This window comes from Salvelinus namaycush, chromosome 8 (genome assembly GCF_016432855.1).
Source record: "Salvelinus namaycush isolate Seneca chromosome 8, SaNama_1.0, whole genome shotgun sequence".
NCBI lineage: Eukaryota > Metazoa > Chordata > Actinopteri > Salmoniformes > Salmonidae > Salvelinus > Salvelinus namaycush.
This window is the reverse complement of record NC_052314.1, coordinates 15,871,490-15,891,683: the sequence shown is the minus strand read 5'-3', so window position 1 is coordinate 15,891,683 and position 20,194 is coordinate 15,871,490. Positions and strand designations below refer to the sequence as shown.

Genomic DNA, 20,194 nt, shown 5'->3' with positions numbered 1-20,194 from the left:
AGTGAGAAATCTGAAATCAGGCAATCTGTTCCAGGGTCAGTTTATTAATTTGCATGTATTCTATTGGTCGACATGCACTGCATACACCTTCCCCTAGATGTCAGCAAGCAGTGAGAATTGGAATGGAGTTGCTAGGCAGATCTGAGGCCATATAAATGGTCTTGGAACGTGGGGTGCACTCTTTTCAACGTTCGCCATGACGCGAGACAGACCTCAGGATGGCGTTCTGGTAAGCTCTCGTTATAGGCCTTAGATATATCCGGCTCTGATTTTATTCGATATAGGTGTTAAAGACATCATAATGTAGTTATTTTAAACCGAGTTATATCAGTTTATATCAGTATATTGCGATTTTCGGATATTTCTTTGTGCTGCGTTATAGTGAGTTGGGCACGTCTGGGCCACATAGCTAATGTTTGCTGCTAATTCCTAAATTGAAGACGGCAATCTACAACCGAGCAACAATGATTCTGGACAAAGGACAACTTGCCCAAGATTCTGATGGAAGCTCATCAAAAAGTAAGAACTATTTATGAAGTTAATTCGTTGTTCTATTGAAAAATGTTGACCTACTATTCCGCCATTAATTTCGGTGCGGTCTCGCTTTAACGCACGCTGTATGTCGTAGTAACGTTAATTTTAAAAATCTAACACAGCGGTTGCATTAAGAACTAATGTATCTTTCATTTGCTGTCCAACCTGTATTTTTTAGTCAAGTTTATGATTAGTTATTGATTAGATTAGGTGCCTCTCCCAAGATTTCTCCCGACATTTTGTTGGCAGCTTGGCTACTATTCTCATTGTATAACCACGATTTGTGCCGCTAAATATGCACATTTTCGAACAAACTCTATATGTATTGTGTAATATGATGTTATAGGACTGTCATCTGAAGAAGTTTGAGAAGGTTAGTGAAAAAATTAATATCTTTTGCTGGTTTATTCGTTATCGCTATTGTTGGCTTGAATCAATGCTGTTGTGTGGTTGGCTATTGTAGTAAGCTAATATAATGCTATATTGTGTTTTCGCTGTAAAACACTTAAAAAATCTGAAATATTGGCTGGATTCACAAGATCTTTGTCTTTCATTTGCTGTACACTGTGTATTTTTCATAAATGTTTTATGATGAGTATTTAGGTAATTAACGTTGCTCTCTGTAGTTATTCTAGTTGCTTTGGTGAGAGTTGTGATGGTGGCTGCAATGTAAAACTATGATTTATACCTGAAGTATGCACATTTTCGAACAAAACATATGCTATACAATAAATATGTTATCAGACTGTCATCTGATGAAGTTGTTTCTTGGTTAGTGACTATTTATATCTTTATTTGGTCGAATTTGTGATAGCTACCTATGCAGTAAAAAAATGGTGGGAAAAAAAAGTTGTGTCTTTTGCTATCGTGGTTAGCTAATAGAAATACATATTGTGTCTTCCCTGTAAAACATTTTAAAAATCAGAAATGATGGCTGGATTCACAAGATGTGTATCTTTCATCTGGTGTCTTGGACTTGTGATTTCATGATATTTAGATGCTAGTATTTACTTGTGGCGCTATGCTAGGCTATGCTAGTCAGCTTTTTTACTGATGAGGGTGCTCCCGGATCCGGGATTGTGACCAAGTAGAAGTTAAGGTGACATATTGGGATAAGGAGCCAGAGTGGGGACCAGAGGGCATGTTAAGGTGACATATTGGGATAAGGAGCCAGAGTGGGAACCAGAGGGCATGTTAAGGGGACATATTGGGATAAGGAGCCAGAGTGGGGACCAGAGGGCATGTTATGGTGACATATTGGGATAAGGAGCCAGAGTGGGGACCAGAGGGCATGTTATGGTGACATATTGGGATAAGGAGCCAGAGTGGGGACCAGAGGGCATGTTAAGGGGACATATTGCGATAAGGAGCCAGAGTGGGGACCAGAGGGCATGTTATGGTGACATATTGGGATAAGGAGCCAGAGTGGGGACCAGAGGGCATGTTATGGTGACATATTGGGATAAGGAGCCAGAGTGGGGACCAGAGGGCATGTTAAGGGGACATATTGGGATAAGGAGCCAGAGTGGGGACCAGAGGGCATGTTAACTTCTTTCAGCTAAGGGGCAGAATTTTTATGTTTGGAAAAATAACGTTCCCAAGGTAAACAGACTATTTCTCAGGTCCAGATGCTAGAATATGCATATAATTGACAGATTAGGATAGAAAACACTCTAAAGTTTCCAAAAATGATTTTGCAGGCGAAAACCTGAGGAAATCCAACCCGGAAGTGCCTTTTATTTGGAAAAATCCCTGTTCTGTTGCCTGCCCCTCCTCCATTTAAAGGGGTATCAACCAGATTCCTTTTCCAATGGCTTCCTCAGGCTGTGACCAGGCTTTAGACATAGTTTCAAGCTTTTATTTTTTTTAAATGAGCGAGATTTTTCAAAACGCGCCAGGTGTCCTTTGATTAGTTCCTGCGCGCGAGAGATGTAGCTCGACATTTTCTTTCTCTGTAGTATTGAATAGGTTACCGTCCGGTTGAAATATTATCGATTATGTATGTTAAAAACAACCTGAGGCTTGATTATAAAAAACGTTTGACATGTTTCTACGAACATTACGGATACTTTTTGGAATTGTCTTCTGCCTTTCAGGACCGGAACGAGCCTGTGGTTTTCTGAACATAACGCGCAAACCAAATGGCGTTTTTTGCTTATAAAACTAATCTTTATCGAACAAAAAGAACATTTATTGTGTAACTGGGAGTCTCGTGAGTGCAAACATCTGAAGATTATCAAAGGTAAGCGATTACTTTTATTGCTTTTCTGACTTTCGTGACCAAGCTAATTTGAGGCTAGCTGTTCTTACTGTTTTGTCTAGTGATTGATAAACTCACAAACGCTTGGATTGCTTTCGCTGTAAAGCATATTTTCAAAATCTGACACGATAGGTGGATTAACAACAAGCTAAGCTGTGTTTTGGTATATTTCACTTGTGATTTCATGATTATAAATATTTTTAGTATTTTTTTTAAATTTGGCGCTCTGCAATTCAGCGGTTGTTTACGAAAATGATCCCGCTAAAGGGATCCGTGCGGCAAGAAGTTAAAGGGACATATTGGGATAAGGAGCCAGAGTGGGGACAAGAGGGCATGTTAAGGGGACATATTGGGATAAGGAGCCAGAGTGGGGACAAGAGGGCATGTTAAGGGGACATATTGGGATAAGGAGCCATAGTGTGGCAGAACAGTTAACCTAAAGTAAGAGGAAAAAGGTAGTGAACCAACCAAGGCAACCCAGACCAAGGGATGGGCTAGTATGTGTTCAGATGCATGAGTGTGAGTGTGGGTTGGGTGGTGTAGTTGTGGGTCTTTATTTCAGTATTTTGAGATATTATTGGTGAATGCTTTGATCACACGCCACATACACATCTGTATATTCAACAGAGATTCCCAAACACCCAGAGCCAACACAATACACAGCAAAACAAGACGGGAGGCTAACAGCCTTAACAAGTAATGGCACTCATTCAGGTGAGGTGATGTGTGTGTGTGTGAGAGAGAGAGCGAGAACAGAGGGAGAGAAACTAAGAGTGGAGAGATAAAGAGAGACAGGGGGCCTACACTGGGCTGACAGGAGAGGAGAAACAGCATCTCTTTAGGATATATTTATCGTCTATGATGAATGAGGCTATTAGTGAGTAGGGAAAGAGAATGAGACGCGGCATGAGTTAGAGAGAGAGAGCAGACAGGAACAACACAAACCCCAACACACACACACACACAAGTCCACCCGTTTACACACTATCGATTAGAGCAGTGAAGGTTCAATAATGCATGAGACGGGGGGACAGGAAAACAGAACACCTGAGGAAAGGACACCAACACACACAAACACAAATACACACACGGCATATGCACAAAACCACATACACACTCACAGACAGAATCCTGACCCTCAACCTGCTACTCAATCAAGAAGCGCACACACATGCAAACTCTCTCTTTCTCTCTTTGTCGATCTCTTTGTTTTTCTCTCTCTCTCTCTCACTCACTCACTCACACACTCACACACTCACACACTCACACACTCACACACTCACACACTCAGGCCTGCTGTCCGACAGAAACCAGCATTTCCCTTTTCAAACAGCAGGACAGAAGCACAGTGGCACATACATGAGGACATTTGTCTTCCCCTCTCTGATAGGCTACAATACATTTTGATCAGGCATGACTCCTGCCACCCCACAGCCGGGGTCCTCGGCCGACAGTAGGGCTGGCACTGGCTGGGGGAAAGCCTGAGCTCATCATTACCACAATTTGAACTGAGACCAAATAACAAAGAGGACTTGTCACCAGTGTTGGGATTAGTTACTTTATATTACATATTACTCATTACATTTAACAATAGTAACATGTTACTTTACAATATTACTTTGTGTGGAAAGTAACACTTTATATTACAAGTTATATTACCTTGCGTTACTTTTATGAAAATCTCACCGTTTGTTTGACTGTCGGGGTGAGCAAGGTGAGCAACGCTCGCTCTATCAAAGATAGGCTACTTACGAACTCAGGTTTGATCACTAGTTTCTCATTCCATCTCTGCTTTCCTGTGCTAGTCCACAATGGCTGCTATTTGGGCTGCTTAATTCACAATATATACTGTAAGCCAAACATCTGTACAGATTTCCTATCTTTTCATTCAAAATCTTTCTCTCGAGTCGCCAGTTCTGGTTATAGACCGCACGTACTGTACATAGACCCATAGAGATGTATAGATGGCACACTTGCCACTAGACAGGAAAACTCTCAATAGAGTACCACATTATGAGTCATAATACCCATAAAACCTAGCGGTCAAACAAGGAAATGGTTGCAATCGTTTTTCCACAATTAATTTTCCCCATAGGGGATTTTAGAAACACTTAAAATAGTCCCTTATGGGAAAAATGAATGGTGGAAAAACGATTGGAATCATTTCCCTGTTTGACCACTAGGTCTTTCTCCTCTCGCTCGAGGAGTAAATGAGGAAACAAGTTGAGCTCAGATCATGGAAACACGCACCCGGTAGAGATGATTCTGAAAGTAAAGCACGTGTTTCAACAAGGTAACTGTAACAATATTAACTCATTTGAAAAAGTAACGTTTTACTTAACTCCGTTACTCATAAAAGTTATCTGATTACGTAACACGTTATTTTTGTAACGCATTACCCCCAACACTGCTTGTCACTGTGGCACACCATAGGAGGACGAGGTAATAACAGGCTGCCACTGAGACACAGAGGAAGCAGAGGAGCCACAGCCACACAGAACACACTAACACTTCAACACTGCAACTCACATCAATGTAGCACAACTGTTCCCTTATGTTTCCAAGTTCTTAGATAACAACATACACAACAGAGGAACTCATTCACATTTCACAACAGATGTACGACAGAGAGGGGAGATCATGTGTGTGTGATACCGGTGTGTACACAGTAGTTATTATTAGGTGGAGACAGAATCAAAATGTGTATATATATATGTGGTAGCGAGAGCGGGGTCGAACAGCGCACGCATGCAATCACAGCGAGCAACGAGGACAGGACAAGTCCAGCACTGACATCACAGCGAGACCACGGACGGACTCACAGGCTGGAGCAGGAGGAAGAGGAGGAGGAGGAGGAAGAGGAGGAGGTGCAGAGACCCACCTATCGGAGAGTGAGTGCCTACTGTCTAGAGTGTACTGGCGGCTGGTGTGCCGGCTCGAACCTGAAGCTGAATCGAGATCGCTGTGCCCGTTGGTGGCTGAGTCTAAAGTATCATAGCATCTGGCAGGTTGGGGGGAGACGCAGGAGAGGAGAAGCATCAGTACAGCCCAGCCTGAGGCTTTTCAAAGAAACACAGCAACGTACAAACACCAAACTGAAACACACACTGCCCAGCACACCTACTGCATAAAGATCACTGGCACGATAGATAGATAGATAGATAGATAGATAGATAGATAGATAGATAGATAGATAGATAGATAGATAGATAGATAGATAGATAGATAGATAGATAGATAGATAGATAGATAGATAGATAGATAGATAGATAGATAGATAGATAGATAGATAGATAGATAGATAGATAGATAGATAGATAGATAGATAGATAGATAGATAGATAGATAGATAGATAGATAGATAGATAGATAGATAGATAGATAGATAGATAGATAGATAGATAGATAGATAGATAGATAGATAGATAGATAGATAGATAGATAGATAGATAGATAGTGATTGGTTGTTAGCCATAGTGGACCTTGCAGGCTCATATATCTTAAAACAGAATCACTGCTGATAGAAGCCTTTATGCAATAATGTGGCTGCACCTAGTAATGCATGAGTTTGAGTGAACTTGCGCCTTTGAACAACAGATGAACAGACAAAAAAACACACTTATTTCGATTTTTTGGGCAAAACAAGTTTCTTAGTGATCACAGGGGACTGTATTTCAGCAACACACGCACGCACACATGTACACACACACGATGATCATTGTGACAGGGTGCCAGTGAGGATCTTGACACACGACCTGTATACAATGGGCTGCTCCTTCAGGCTTATATAGTGAGGCCAGAGACAGTGAAGTCACAATGGGACAACAGGTTACCATAAAACATCAGTGTGAATGTGAAATCAAACAAGTCCACAGGGGCATATCTATTCTGTTCTATATCAGTCTGCTTTACTCTGTGAGAATAGAGTGTTGATCTCCAGACGAGACAAAGTCAGTATGGATCGCTTGACTAAGAAGAGGAGGTGAGATCCATGCTGTGTGTGTGTCTCAATAGTCCAGCGTTGTTTCCTTTCCTCGTCTTCTTTCCTTCACCCACACAGATTTCAAAGAGCTGGACAGGGGAAATGTACAACTTATACATTTCACCTACCCTGCATGTTTTTTGATTAGGACAACTGTAGGATAGCAGCTTGTAAAGAAATTACTCAAATGTAATTATAAAATGAAGGAAACAAGGAAAGGAAGGCACTTGGGCTTATTGGGACGAACCCCTTATTGAGACCCTGAGGACTGAGTAAACCAGATAATGAACCAGATAAGGAGGACAGGACAGCAGAGAGGTTAGGTTAGGTTACCTGCTGGCTCTATGGTTGTCATAGTCCAGCTCTTGGATGGAGCCGTTGTAGGAGATGTGCGAGGAGTAGCGCTGGTCTCTCAGGATGGGGTTCTGGTGCATGGAGGTGTTGGGCTGAGACATGGTGTAGAAGGGAGGGGGGATGCTGTTACTGGTCTCACTGCGGTAGTCACTATCTCTGTCGTCCATCGCACTGTCTGGGTCCTCATCTACACACACAGGAAATTGTTGAAATATTATGATTATTATAGGGGCTAGGTTCATTACCCAGGATGCTAGTGAGTGTTTGGTGACTAGTTCTAAAAACCTGCCAGTACAGGCCTACAGTACCAAGGCCAAAAGCAGATACATCACATTTATAGTGTTAACTGTGTGAAAAGCTATAAAAACTCACTTTGCTGGTTTCCCCACAGACTCCAGTTACCTACAGGGATAGGGAGTAAGAAGTTATCACAATGTTGATTTGGGCCTGAGCTATGAACTTCAGGTTAAAGAATGTACAACCGTATGGACCAGGAAATAAACCAGTCAGGGTGAGGGTACTGAACCCCCGGGAACCAATCTGATTGCTGGGTAAAACCCAGAGTGGAGCTGGAGACGGAGCAGGGCAGGGAAGGCAAGATGGCTGACCTTGTGACGGATGGAGGGCCAAGGAGGGTTCAGGGTGTGGTAATTAGCAGAGCACAGTGGGGAGTCAGCCATAACTCTCACCAGCAGAGCTGCCAACCCAGCGCCCCATGACTCACAGCCCATAAGCAGCCACCATCAATACACACTCACTGAAACACAGCACATAGACACGCATGCATGCACATGCACAAGCACTCACACGTACACTGACCAACCTTCATGGCTGGTTGCTCACAAACCGTCTCTCACCCACGCACGCAGTCATGCAAGCACACACGCACACACACACCTACTGACAGACTGAAACACCCACCGCAGCCCAGACTCATCCACAGACGTCTCCGCCCACTCACCTGGGCTGTCATCATCAGACAGACAGGGCTGTGTCTGACAGGGCAGTGTAAGTATGTCAGCACACATCCATCACACAGCTAGCAGCCATAAATCACTGTGTGTGGAGTTGACAATGAGGCAGGCCTGCTGGCTTGATTCATCATGTCAGCTTTTCTCCATCCCTCCATAAGCCTGCCTGCGGACAAGCTTAACACCTTCTTCACCCGCTTTGAGGATAGTACAGTGCCACCAACGCGGCCCGCTACCAAGGACTGTGGGCTCTCCTTCTCCGTTGCCGACGTGAGTAAGACATTTAAGCGTGTTAACCCTCGCATGGCTGCCGGCCCAGACGGCATCCCTAGCCGCGTCCTCAGAGCATGTGCAGACCAGCTGGCTGGCGTGTTTACGGACATATTCAATCTCTCCCTATCCCAGTCTGCTGTCCTCACTTGCTTCAAGATGTCCACAATTGTTCCTGTACCCAAGAAAGTAAAGGTAACTGAACAAAATGACTATCGCCCCGTAGCACTCACTTCTGTCATCATGAAGTGCTTTGAGAGGCTAGTTAAGGGTCATATCACCTCTACTTTACCTGACACCCGAGACGCACTTCAATTTGCTTACCGCCCTCGGCGTACACATCACTTTTCGGCGTACACATCACTGACGAACTGAAATGGTCCACCCACACAGACAGTGTAGTGAAGACGCAACAGCGCCTCTTCAACCTTATGAAGCTGAAGAAATTTGTCTTGGCCCCTAAAATCCTCACAAACTTTTACAGATGCACAATTGAGAGCATCCTGTCGGGCTGTATCACCGCCTGGTACGGCAACTGCACCATCCACAACCGCAAGGCTCTCCAGAGGGTGGTGCGGTCTGTCCAATACATCACCGGGGGCAAACTACCTGCTCTCCAGGACACCTACAGCCCCCAATGTCACAGGAAGGCCAAAAAGATCATCACGGACATCAACCAACCGAGCCACGGCATGTTCACCGCGCTATCATCCAGAAGACAAGGTCAGTGCAGGTGCATCAAGAGACTGAAAAACAGCTTCTATCTCAAGGCCATCAGACTGTTAACTACCCATCACTAGCCGGCTTCCACCAGGTTATGCAACCCTGCACCTTAGAGGCTGCTGTCCTTTATACATAGACTTGGAATCACTGGCCACTTAATAATGGAACATTAGTCACTCTAATAATGTTTAAACAATGTTTACATACTGCTTTATTCATCTCATATGTATATACTCTATTCTATTCTACTGTATTTTAGTCAATGCCACTCCGACATTGCTCGATCTAATATTTATACATTTCTTAATTCCATTCTTTTACTTTTAGATTTGTGTGTATTGTTGTGAATTGTTAGACACTACTGCATTGTTGGAACACAAGCATTTCTCTACACCAGCAATAACATCTGCTAAATATGCGTATGTGACCAATAAAATATGATTCGATTTTTGATTTGATTCGCTGCTTCCCTTCAAATCAGGAGGTGGAGAGTGAAGAAGAAGGGGAGAGGGAGGAATAAAGTGAAGTGGAGGAAGAGGAGGATGAGGAAGAAGAGGAAGGGGTGGAGAAAAAGGAAGAAGAGGAGGAATAAAGTGAAAATGAGAAGAAGGAGGATGAAGGGGAGGATAGCAAAGAGGAAGAGTGAAGAGACAGAGGAGAGTGAGAAGGAGGAAGAAGAGGGCCATGAAGAAAGTAAAAAGAAGAAGGGAGGATGAAAGGGAGGAGGATACTGTATTAAAGAGGGGAGAAGGAGACTGAAGAGGATACAGGCAGTATCAAGTGTCTACTACTCACAGCATTGTGTTGATGGTGCTTGAAGTGGTCTCTCCTCTTCCTGGTATGTGTACTGTAACACACACACACACACACACACACACACAAGGTCTACATCATATTTAATGCATCGAGTAAGTTATGACTTTTGCAATTACTGATAGCCCTGCCTTGTGGCGGGTAAGATGTAAGCACAAAGAGAGGAGAGGAGGAAGAAGAAATGCCTTACGCCCTGGTCCCTCATGGAGTTGAGCTGCTCCAGTTTCTTGGCCCAGTATTGAGCCTCATCCTCTGGAATGTCTGAAGCAGAAAGACCCATTTACTGGTCAGTCACTTAGGACAGACAATCGTATATGCACAGGCATACGTGGGCATGCACATGCATACACACACACATGCACGCACAGATGCACACACAATGCTCTAATGGTTCCAAATGATTGCAATATACTTTGACAGTCATAGGCTTCCCTTGTCCGTGAGTATATTCAGATATAATGATGTAGATATACTGTAGGTAATAATAAGGAGATAGGGTTATAGTTCACTTTCAAGGCACATTAGAGAGCACATTTGACATGAGTGAGAGTGTCATCTGACCTAATGGCAGTTCAAATCGGCTGTCCAGCAGCACGCGGTGGAAGGTGGGGTCTTTGGTGCCTGTGATCTCATTCTCAGCCATGATGACCTGGGAGTCTAGGGTCAGCCACTGCCCCGGCCCCTCCTACCACACACACACACACACACACACGTACTGTTACTGTACAGGGCTAGGATGATGCTAAAAATAGCCCTAGCTAAAGTATTTTGGAGGCGGGGGAGATACATCCTGTAACAACATTTTCCCCTGGTGGCACTGGTGCCACTAACTTTTTCAGTTGGTGGCACCAGCCCATGATTTGGTGGCACCCCGCAGCGTCACACAATAGAATACACTTGAACCATCATCTTATAAAGTAATTATAAATTCATTCACAATGCTTTATTAAGAAGTGTAATAGACCACTGAGAAGATATTCAATAAATAAGTTGTTAAATCTAACATGTATACGCAGGAACTATTTTGATAGGCAACCTTATCCAGTGGTTGCCATGAATTCTGGGTTGACAATTAGGCTTTTAATTTACTGTCATAATAGGTCTCCATAATTTTCATATTTTTTGTTCAATAGGGATGAATTTGCCTTCACCTTTACGTGCATGGCTGACAGCCATGGGATATCAGGCTGTATACCACAGGTATGACAAAACAATTATTTTTACTGCTCTAAAACCCTCACAAACTTTTACATATGCACAATTGAGAGCATCCTGTCGGGCTGTATCACCGCCTGGTACGGCAACTGCGCCGCCCTCAGCCGCAGGGCTCTCCAGGAGAGTGGTGCGGTCTGCACAATAGGCCTGCCCTAGGACCATGCCTCAGGACTACCTGGCATGATGACTCCTTGCTGTCCCCAGTCAACCTGGCCGTGCTGCTGCTCCAGTTTCAACTGTTCTGCCTGCGGCTATGGAACCCTGACCTGTTCACCGGACGTGCTACCTGTCCCAGACCTGCTGTTTTCAACTCTCTAGAGACAGCAGGAGCGGTAGAGATACTCTTAATCATCGGCTATGAAAAGCCAACTGACATTTACTCCTGAGGTGCTGACTTGCTTCACCCTCGACAACTACTGTGATTATTATTATTTGACCATGCTGGTCATCTATGAACATTTGAACATCTTGGCCATGTTCTGTTATAATCTCCACCCGGCACAGCCAGAAGAGGACTGGCCACCCCTCATAGTCTGGTTCCTCTCTAGGTTTCTTCCTAGGTTTTGGCCTTTCTAGGGAGTTTTTTTTTTCTACACCTGCTTCTATCAGCCGATGTAAGAAGGGCTTTATCAATACATTTGATTTGATTTGATACATCACCGGGGGCAAACTACCTGCCCTCCGGGACACCTACACCACCCGATGTCACAGGAAGGGCAAAAAGATCATCAAGGACAACAACCACCCGAGCCACTGCCTGCTCACCCCGCTACCATCCAGAAGGCGAGGTCAGTACAGGTGCAACAAAGCTGGGACTGAAAAATTGCTTCTATCTCAAGGCCATCAGACTGTTAAACAGCCATCAATGACACAGAGAGGCTGCTGCCTATATACATACTTGAATTCATTGTCCACTCTAACAAATGGATCACTAGTCACTTTATTAATGCCACTTTAATAATGATGTTTACATATCTTGCATTACTCATCCCATATGTATATACTGTATTTTATACCATCTATTGCATCTTGCCTAGGCTTGCTCATCCATATATTTTATATTATAGTACATATTATATTATTCCATCCCTTTACTTAGATTTGTGTGTATTAGGTATTGTCACGATCGTCGTGGTAATCATACTCGGACCAAGGCGCAGCGTACGTAAAGTTCCACATGTTTATTAATTGAAACTCACAAAAACAATAAAGAGCAACGAAACGTGACGTTCTGTAGAGCTCACAGGCATCAACACAAAAACAAGATCCCACAAAAACCAGTGGGGAAATGGCTGCCTAAATATGATCCCCAATCAGAGACAACGATAAACAGCTGCCTCTGATTGGGAACCATACCAGGCCAACATAGAAATAAATGCACTAGATCACCCACCTTAGTCACACCCCGACCTCACCAAAATAGAGAATAAAAAGGCTCTCTATGGTCAGGGCGTGACAGTACCCCCCCTCAAAGGTGCGGACTCCGGCCGCAAAACCTGACTCTATAGGGGAGGGTCCGGGTGGGCGTCTAGCGTTGGTGGCTGCTCCGGTGTAGGGCGAAGTACCCACTCCGCTCGTGGATTCGCCAGCATCGGTGGCGGCTCTGGTGCGGGACTTTGCCCCCACCCAGACAACGGGTCCGGCCATGGAGCCGGGTAGAACGCTGTGCCTGGACTGGGCATCGGCGCAGAGGAGGGCCCCAGCCATGGAGCTGGGTTGTACGCCGCACCCGGACTGGGCACCGGCACCAAAGAAGACTCCGGCCATGTAGCTGAGTTGACCGCCGTGCCTGGACTGGGCACCGGCGCAGAGGAAGGCTCCTCCCATGGAGCGGGACTGGACGCCGTGCCTGGACTGGACATTGGCGCAGAGGAAGGCTCCTCCCATGGAGCGGGACTGGATGCCGTGCCTGGACTGGACATCGGCGCAGAGGAAGGCTCTTGCCATGGAGCTGGACCGGACGCCGTGCCTGGACTGGGCATCGGCGCAGAGGTAGGCTCCTGCCCTGGAGCTGGAGGTTCCGGACGTGGACCGTCGCAGGAGGTTCCGGACCGTGGACCGTCGCAGGAGGTTCCGGACCGTGGACCGTCGCAGGAGGTTCCGGACCGTGGACCGTCTCAGGAGGTTCCGGACCGTGAACCGTCTCAGGAGGTTCCGGACCGTGAAACGTCGCCGGAAGCTCTGGACTGGGAACCGTCGCCGGAAGCTCTGGACTGGGACCTGTCACCGGAAGGTCTGGACTGGGGCTCGTCGCAGGAAGCCTGGTGCATGGGGCTGGCACTGGTGGTACCGGACTGGCAACACGCACCTCAGGGCGAGCGCGAGGAGCAGGCACAGGACGTACCGGACTGGGGAGGCGCACTGGAGGCCTGATGCGTGGGGCCGGTACAGGTGGCACCGGACTGGTGACACGCACCTCAGGGCGAGTGCGGGGAGCAGACACAGGACGTACCTGACTGGGAAGGCGCACATGAGAGAGAGTGCGAGGAGCAGGCACAGGACGTACCGAACTGAGGAGGCGCACTGGAGACCTGGTGCGTAGAGCTGGCACAGATGGTGCCAGAACGATGACACACTTCGCACAGCGAGTGCGGGGAGCTGGCACAGGACGTACTGGGCTGTGTATGCGCACTGGAGACCTGGTGCGTAGAACCGGCACAAGTTGTACCGGAACGGTGACACACACTTCAGGGCGAGTGCGTGGAGAAGACACAGGACGTACCGGACTGGGGAGGCGCACTGGAGGGCAGATGCGTGAAACTGGTGCAGATGACACCGGACTGGTGTCACGCTCCTCAGCAAGCCCGCTCTGCAGCACTCTCATCGCCACCACCTCTCTACGGAATCTTTCGTCAAGTTCCTCCTTCGACTCCCTGACGGTCTCTTGGTCATTCCTCGGCTCGGCCGACCACCCCGTGTCCCCCCCCCCAAAAAATAAAAAGGCTCTCTATGGTCAGGGCGTGACAGGTATCTGTTGTGGAATTGTTAGATGACTTGTTGATATTGCTGCACTGTCTGAACTAAAAGCACAAGCATTTTGCTACACTCGCAATAACATCTGCTAACCATGTGACCAATACAATTGGATTTGGATTTGAGTAAAGGGTCTTTATACTTACGTAAATGTAATATTTCCGTTTTTAATTTTAATAAATGTGCTAAAATTGTGTGCAAAATGTAAATAAATGGTCACAGTCTGGAGCCCTGCCTTAAACTCCTTTCATTCCTGATATGAATTGTGTTCCACCTTAAACACTTTGAAATGCCGTGACAACAAACAGTATCAGTCTAGTGTTGTGATGTACTTGTGTCTGAGCCTCAGATGTGCTGCTTGTAAAACACCTTGTACACCCAGGAGGGTGAGGTGTGGTGGGGGAGGAGAGGGGGGCGCCAGGGGGGGCATGGTGGGTATACCGTACCTCATCAGACTGGCGGATGTTTTCCAAGGGGATCCACAAGGTGCCCACCATGGTGTCCCAGATTAACCCTTTGTTCCACACTTCCACTGTCAGCCCCAGATCCAGCCTGTTGATCTCACTGCAGAGAGAGAGAGAGAGAGAGAGAGAGAGAGAGAGAGAGAGAGAGAGAGAGAGAGAGAGAGAGAGAGAGAGAGAGAGAGAGAGAGAGAGAGAGGAGTTATGAGAAAGAACAAGAGACGTGATGAGATGAGGAAATGAAACAATATAAACCACCGATATAACCCATCTCAAAAATAAATGAATTTTACAGCGCCTTCAGAAAGTATTCACACCCCATAATGTTAAAGTCTAAGTTTTTAGAAATGTTTAGAAATTTATAAAAAATGAAAAGCTGAAATGTCTTGAGTCAATAAGTATTCAACCCCTTTGTTATGTCAAGCCTAAATAAGTTCAGAAGTAAAAATGTGCTTAACAAATCACATTATAACTTCCATAGACACACCCTGTGTGCAATAACAGTGTTTAAAATCATTTTTGAATGACTATCTCATCTCTTTACCACACATCCAACTATCTGTAAGGTCCCTCAGTCAAGCAGTGAATTTCAAACACAGATTCAACCACAAAAACCAGGGAGGTTTTCCAATGCTTCGCAAAGAAGGGCGCCTATTGATAGATGGGAGGAATAAAAGCAGACATTGAATATGCCTTTGAGCATGGTGAAGTTATTAATTACACTTTGGATGGTGTATCAACACACCCAGTCACTACATGTGTCACATTCGTTGAAATGAGCAGAGCAAGATGCAGCGTGGTATGTTTCCATCCTTCATTTTGGAATAGAAACTTAAAGAACAAAAAGAACAAAAAGAACAAAACGAACAAACGAAACGTGAAGCTGGATAGTTCCTGCTGGACTGGGAACTGTCGCCGGAAGCTCTGGACTGTGGAGGCGCACTGGAGGCCTGATGCGTGGGACAGGTGGCACCGAGCTGATCAAATCAAATCAAATCCTTCCTGTTTGGCCCTGTCCTGGGGTATCATCGGATGGGGCCACAGTTTCACCTGAACCCTCCTGTCTCAGCTTCCAGTATTTATGCTGCAGTAGTTTATGTGTCGGGGGGCTAGGGTCAGTTTGTTATATCTGTAGTACTTCTCCTGTCTTATCCAGTGTCCTGTGTGAATTTAAGTATGCTCCCTCTAATTCTCTATTTCTCTCTTTCTTTCTCTCTCTCGGAGGACCTGAGTCCTAGGGCCATGCCTCAGGACTACCTGACATGATGACTCCTTGCTGTCCCCAGTCCACCTGGCCGTGCTGCTGCTCCAGTTTCAACTGTTCTGCCTGCGGCTATGGAACCCTGACCTGTTCACCGGACGTGCTACCTGTCCCAGACCTGCTGTTTTCAACTCTCTAGAGACAGCAGGAGCGGTAGAGATACTCTTAATGATCGGCTATGAAAAGCCAACTGACATTTACTCCTGAGGTGCTGACTTGCTGCACCCTCGACAACTACTGTGATTATTATTATTTGACCATGCTGGTCATTTATGAACATTTGAACATCTTGGCCATGTTCTGTTATAATCTCCACCCGGCACAGCCAGAAGAGGACTGGCCACCCCTCATAGCCTGGTTCCTCTCTAGGTTTCTTCCTAGGTTTTGGCCTTTCTAGGGAGTTTTTCCTAGCCACCGTGCTTCTACACCTGCATTGCTTGCTGTTTGGGGTTTTAGGCTGGGTTTCTGTACAGGACTTTGAGATATCAGCTGATGTAAGAAGGGCTATATAAATACATTTGATTTGATTTGGCACCGGGCTGATGACACGCACCTCAGGGCGAATGCGGGGAGCTAGCACAGGACGTACTGGGCTGTGGAAACGCGCACATGAGACCTGGTGCGTAGAACCAGCCCACATGGTACAGGACAAATGACACGCTCCTCAGGACGAGTATAGGAAGCTGGCACAGGTGGCATCAGACGGCTAACACGCTCCTCAGGACGAATGCCGTGTATACTACGCTAAACCAATAGCTCTCACCAAGAGCTCTAGAGTTCCTCTGTGGAGATGGGAATACCTTCCAAAAAGACAATCATCTCTGCAGCACTCCACCAATCAGGCCTTTATGGTAGAGTGGCCAGACGGAAACCACACCTCAGTAAAAGGCACATGACAGCCCGCATTGAGTTTGCCGAAAGGCCCCTAAAGACTCTAATACCATGAGAAACAAGATTCTCTGGTCTGTGAACCCAAGCTTGAATTCTTTGGCCTGAATGTCAAGCGTCACTTCTGGAGGAAACCTGGCACTATCCCTACGGTGAAGCATGGTGGTAGCAGCATCATGCTGTGGGGATGTTTTTCAGCAGCAGGAACTGGGAGACTAGTCAAATCAAATCAAACTGTATTTGTCACATGCGCCGAATACAACAAGTGTAGAGCTTACCGTGAAATACTCACTTACAAGCCCTTAACCAACAGTGCAGTTCAGGAAGAGTTAAGAAAATATTTACAAAAAAACGAAAGTAAAAAATAATAAAAAGTAACACAATACAATAACAAGGCTATATACAGGGGGTACCGGTACAGAGTCAATGTGAGGGGGGTACAGGTTAGTCGAGGTAATTTGTACATGTAGGTAGGGGTGACTGTGCAGAGATAATAAACCACAAGTAGCAGCAGTGTAAAAAGAAAGGGTGGCCATTTGATTAATTCTTCTGTAGTCATTGTTAAGGAGCCTTTTCGTCCTAGACTTGGCGCTTCGGTACCACTTGCCGTGCGGTAGCAGAGAAAACAGTCTATGACTTGGGTGACTGGAGTCTCTGACAATTTTTTGGGCTTTCCTCTTCCTGAATGGCAGGAAGCTTGGCCCCAGTGATGTACTGGTCCGTACGCACTACCCTCTGAGCAATTGCCATACCAGTCGGTGAAGCAACCTGTCAAGATGCTCTCGATGGTGCAGCTATAGAACTTTTTGAGGATCTGAGGATCCATGCCAAATCTTTTCAGTCTCCTGAGCGGAAAAGGTGTTGTCGTGCCCTTTTCAAAACTGTCTTGATGTGTTTGGACCATGATAGTTCATTGGTGATGTGGACACCAAGGAACTTGAAACTCTCAACCCGCTCCACTACAGCCCCGTCAATATTAATGGGGGCCTGTTCGGCCCGCCTTTTCCTGTAGTTCATGATCAGCTTCCTTGACTTGCTCACATTGAGGGAGAGGTTGTTGTCCTACACCACACTGCCAGGTCTCTGACCTCCTCCCTATAGGCCGTCTCATCGTTGTCGCTGATCAGGTCTACCACTGTTGTGTCGTCAGAAAACTTAATGAGTTGTGTTTGGCTGAACAGGGAGTACAGGAGTATACACCCCTGAGGGGCCCCAGTGTTGAGGATCAGCGTGGCATACGTGTTGTTGCAGGGGGAGGTGTTTAGTCCCAGGGTTCTTAGCTTATTGATGATCTTCGTGGAAACTACGGTGTTGAACGCTGAGCTGTATTCAATGAACAGCATTCTCACACGGTGTTCCTTTTGTCCAGGTGGGAAAGGGCAGTGTGTAGTGCGATGGAGATTGCGTCATCTGTGGATCTGTTGGGGCGGTGTGCGAATTGGAGTGGGTCTAGGGTATCCAGCAGGATGCTGTTGATGTGAGCCATGGCCAGCCATTCAAAGCACTTCATGGCTACCGACGTGAGTGCTATGGGGGGGTAATCATCTAGGCAGGTTACCTTCGCTTCCTTGGGCACAGCGACTATGGTGGTCTGCTTGAAACATGTAGCTATTACAGATTCGGTCAGGGAGTGGTTGAAAATGTCATTGAAGACACTTGCCAGTTGGTCCACACATGCTTTGAGTACACGTCCTGGTAATCCATCTGGCCCCGTGGCTTTGTGAATGTTGACCTGTTTAAAGGTCTTGCTCACATCGGCTACCGAGAGCGTTATCACACAGTCGTCCAGAACAGCTGGTGCTCTCGTGCAAGCATAAAAGGCATTTAGCTCGTCTGGTAGGCTCGCACCACTGGGTAGCTTGCATCTGGGTTTCCCTTTGTAATCCGTAATAGTTTTCAAGCCCTGCCACATCTGATGAGTGTCAGAGCCAGTGTAGTAGGATTCAATCTTAATCCTGTATTGACTCTTTGCTTGTTTGATGGTTCATCTGAGGGCATAGCGGGATTTCTTATAAGTGTCCAGATTAATGTCCCACACCTTGAAAGTGGAAGCTCTATCCTTTAGCTCGATGCGGATATTGCCTGTAATCCATGGCTTCTGGTTGGGATATGTACGTATGGTCACTGTGGGGACGACGTCGTCGATGCACTTATTGATGAAGCCGATGACTAAGGTGGTATACTCCTCAATGCCATTGGATGAATCCCGGAACATATTCCAGTCTGTGTAAGCAAAACAGTCCTGTAGCATAGCATCTGTGTCATTTGACCTCTTCCATATTGAGCGAGTCACTGGTACTTCCTGCTTTAGTTTTTGCTTGTAAGCAGGAATCAGTAGGATAGAATTATGGTCAGATTTGCCAAATGGAGGGCAGGGGAGAGCTTTTTATGCATCTCTGTGTGTGGAGTAAAGGTGGTCTAGAGTTTTTTCCTCTGGTTGCACATGTGATGCTGGTACAAATTAGGTCAAACCGATTTAAGTCCCCGGCCACTAGGAGCGCCGCTTCTGGATGAGCATTTTCTTGTTCGCTTATGTCCTTATAGAGTTGGTTGAGTGCGGTCTTACTGCCAGCATCGGTTTGTGGTGGTAAATAGACGGCTACGAATAATATAGATTAGAACTCTCTTGGTAGATAGTGTGGGCTACAGCTTATCATAAGCAATACCTCGAGATTTCGAGCAATACCTCGAGACTTCTTTAATATTAGACATCGCGCACCAGCTGTTATTGACAAATAGACATACAACCCCACCCCTCGTTTTACCAGATGTAGCTTTTCTGTTCTGCCGGGGCATGGAAAATCCCACCAACTCTATATTATCCATGTCGTCATTCAGCCACGACTTGGTGAAACATAAGATATTACAGTTTTTAATGTCCCGTTGGTAGGATAATCTTGATCGTAGGTCATCGATTTTACATTGGCCAATAGAACAGATGGCAGTGGTAGTTTACTCGCTCGCCTACGAATTCTCAGAAGGCAGCCCGACCTCCGCTCCCTTTTCTTCACGCAAATGACAGTGATTTTGGCCTGTTCCCGGGAAAGCAGTATATCCTTCGCGTCGGACTCGTCGGACTCATTAAAGGAAAAACTGTCTTCCAGTTCAAGATGAGTAATCGCTGTTCTGATGTGCAGAAGTTATTTTCGGTCATAAGAGACGGTAGCAGCAACATTATGTACAAAATAAGTAAAAAATAAGTTACAAACAACGTAAAAAAATTGCAAAATAGCACAATTGGTTAGGAACACGGAAAACGTCAGCCATCCTCTCCGGCGCCATTTACACATTTTCATAGTCAGGAAAGATGAATGGAGCAAAGTAGAGAGATCCTTGATGAAAAGCTGCTCCAGAGCACTCAGGACCTCAGACTGGGGCAAAGGTTCACCTTTCTACAGGACTATGACCCTAAGCATACAGCCAAGACAATGCAGAAGTGGCTTCGGGACAAGTCTCTGAATGTCCTTGAGTGGCCCAGCCAGAGCTCAG

The 20,194-nt window shown here is 45.9% G+C and overlaps 1 protein-coding gene across 1 annotated transcript in view; it reads right to left on the bottom strand.

Moving 5' to 3' along the window:
- The window catches only part of LOC120052036 (protein unc-13 homolog A-like), an 82,951-nt gene that overhangs the window by 49,911 nt on the left and 12,846 nt on the right, over positions 1 to 20,194 (bottom strand). The window contains exons 4-9 of the mRNA XM_038998901.1: positions 14,542 to 14,659; positions 10,469 to 10,592; positions 10,098 to 10,168; positions 9,890 to 9,941; positions 7,503 to 7,532; positions 7,110 to 7,317 (exon numbers count right to left, since the gene is read on the bottom strand). Coding sequence (XP_038854829.1) covers positions 7,110 to 7,317; positions 7,503 to 7,532; positions 9,890 to 9,941; positions 10,098 to 10,168; positions 10,469 to 10,592; positions 14,542 to 14,659 — 603 coding nt within the window. The remainder of the gene's footprint in view (positions 1 to 7,109; positions 7,318 to 7,502; positions 7,533 to 9,889; positions 9,942 to 10,097; positions 10,169 to 10,468; positions 10,593 to 14,541; positions 14,660 to 20,194) is intronic.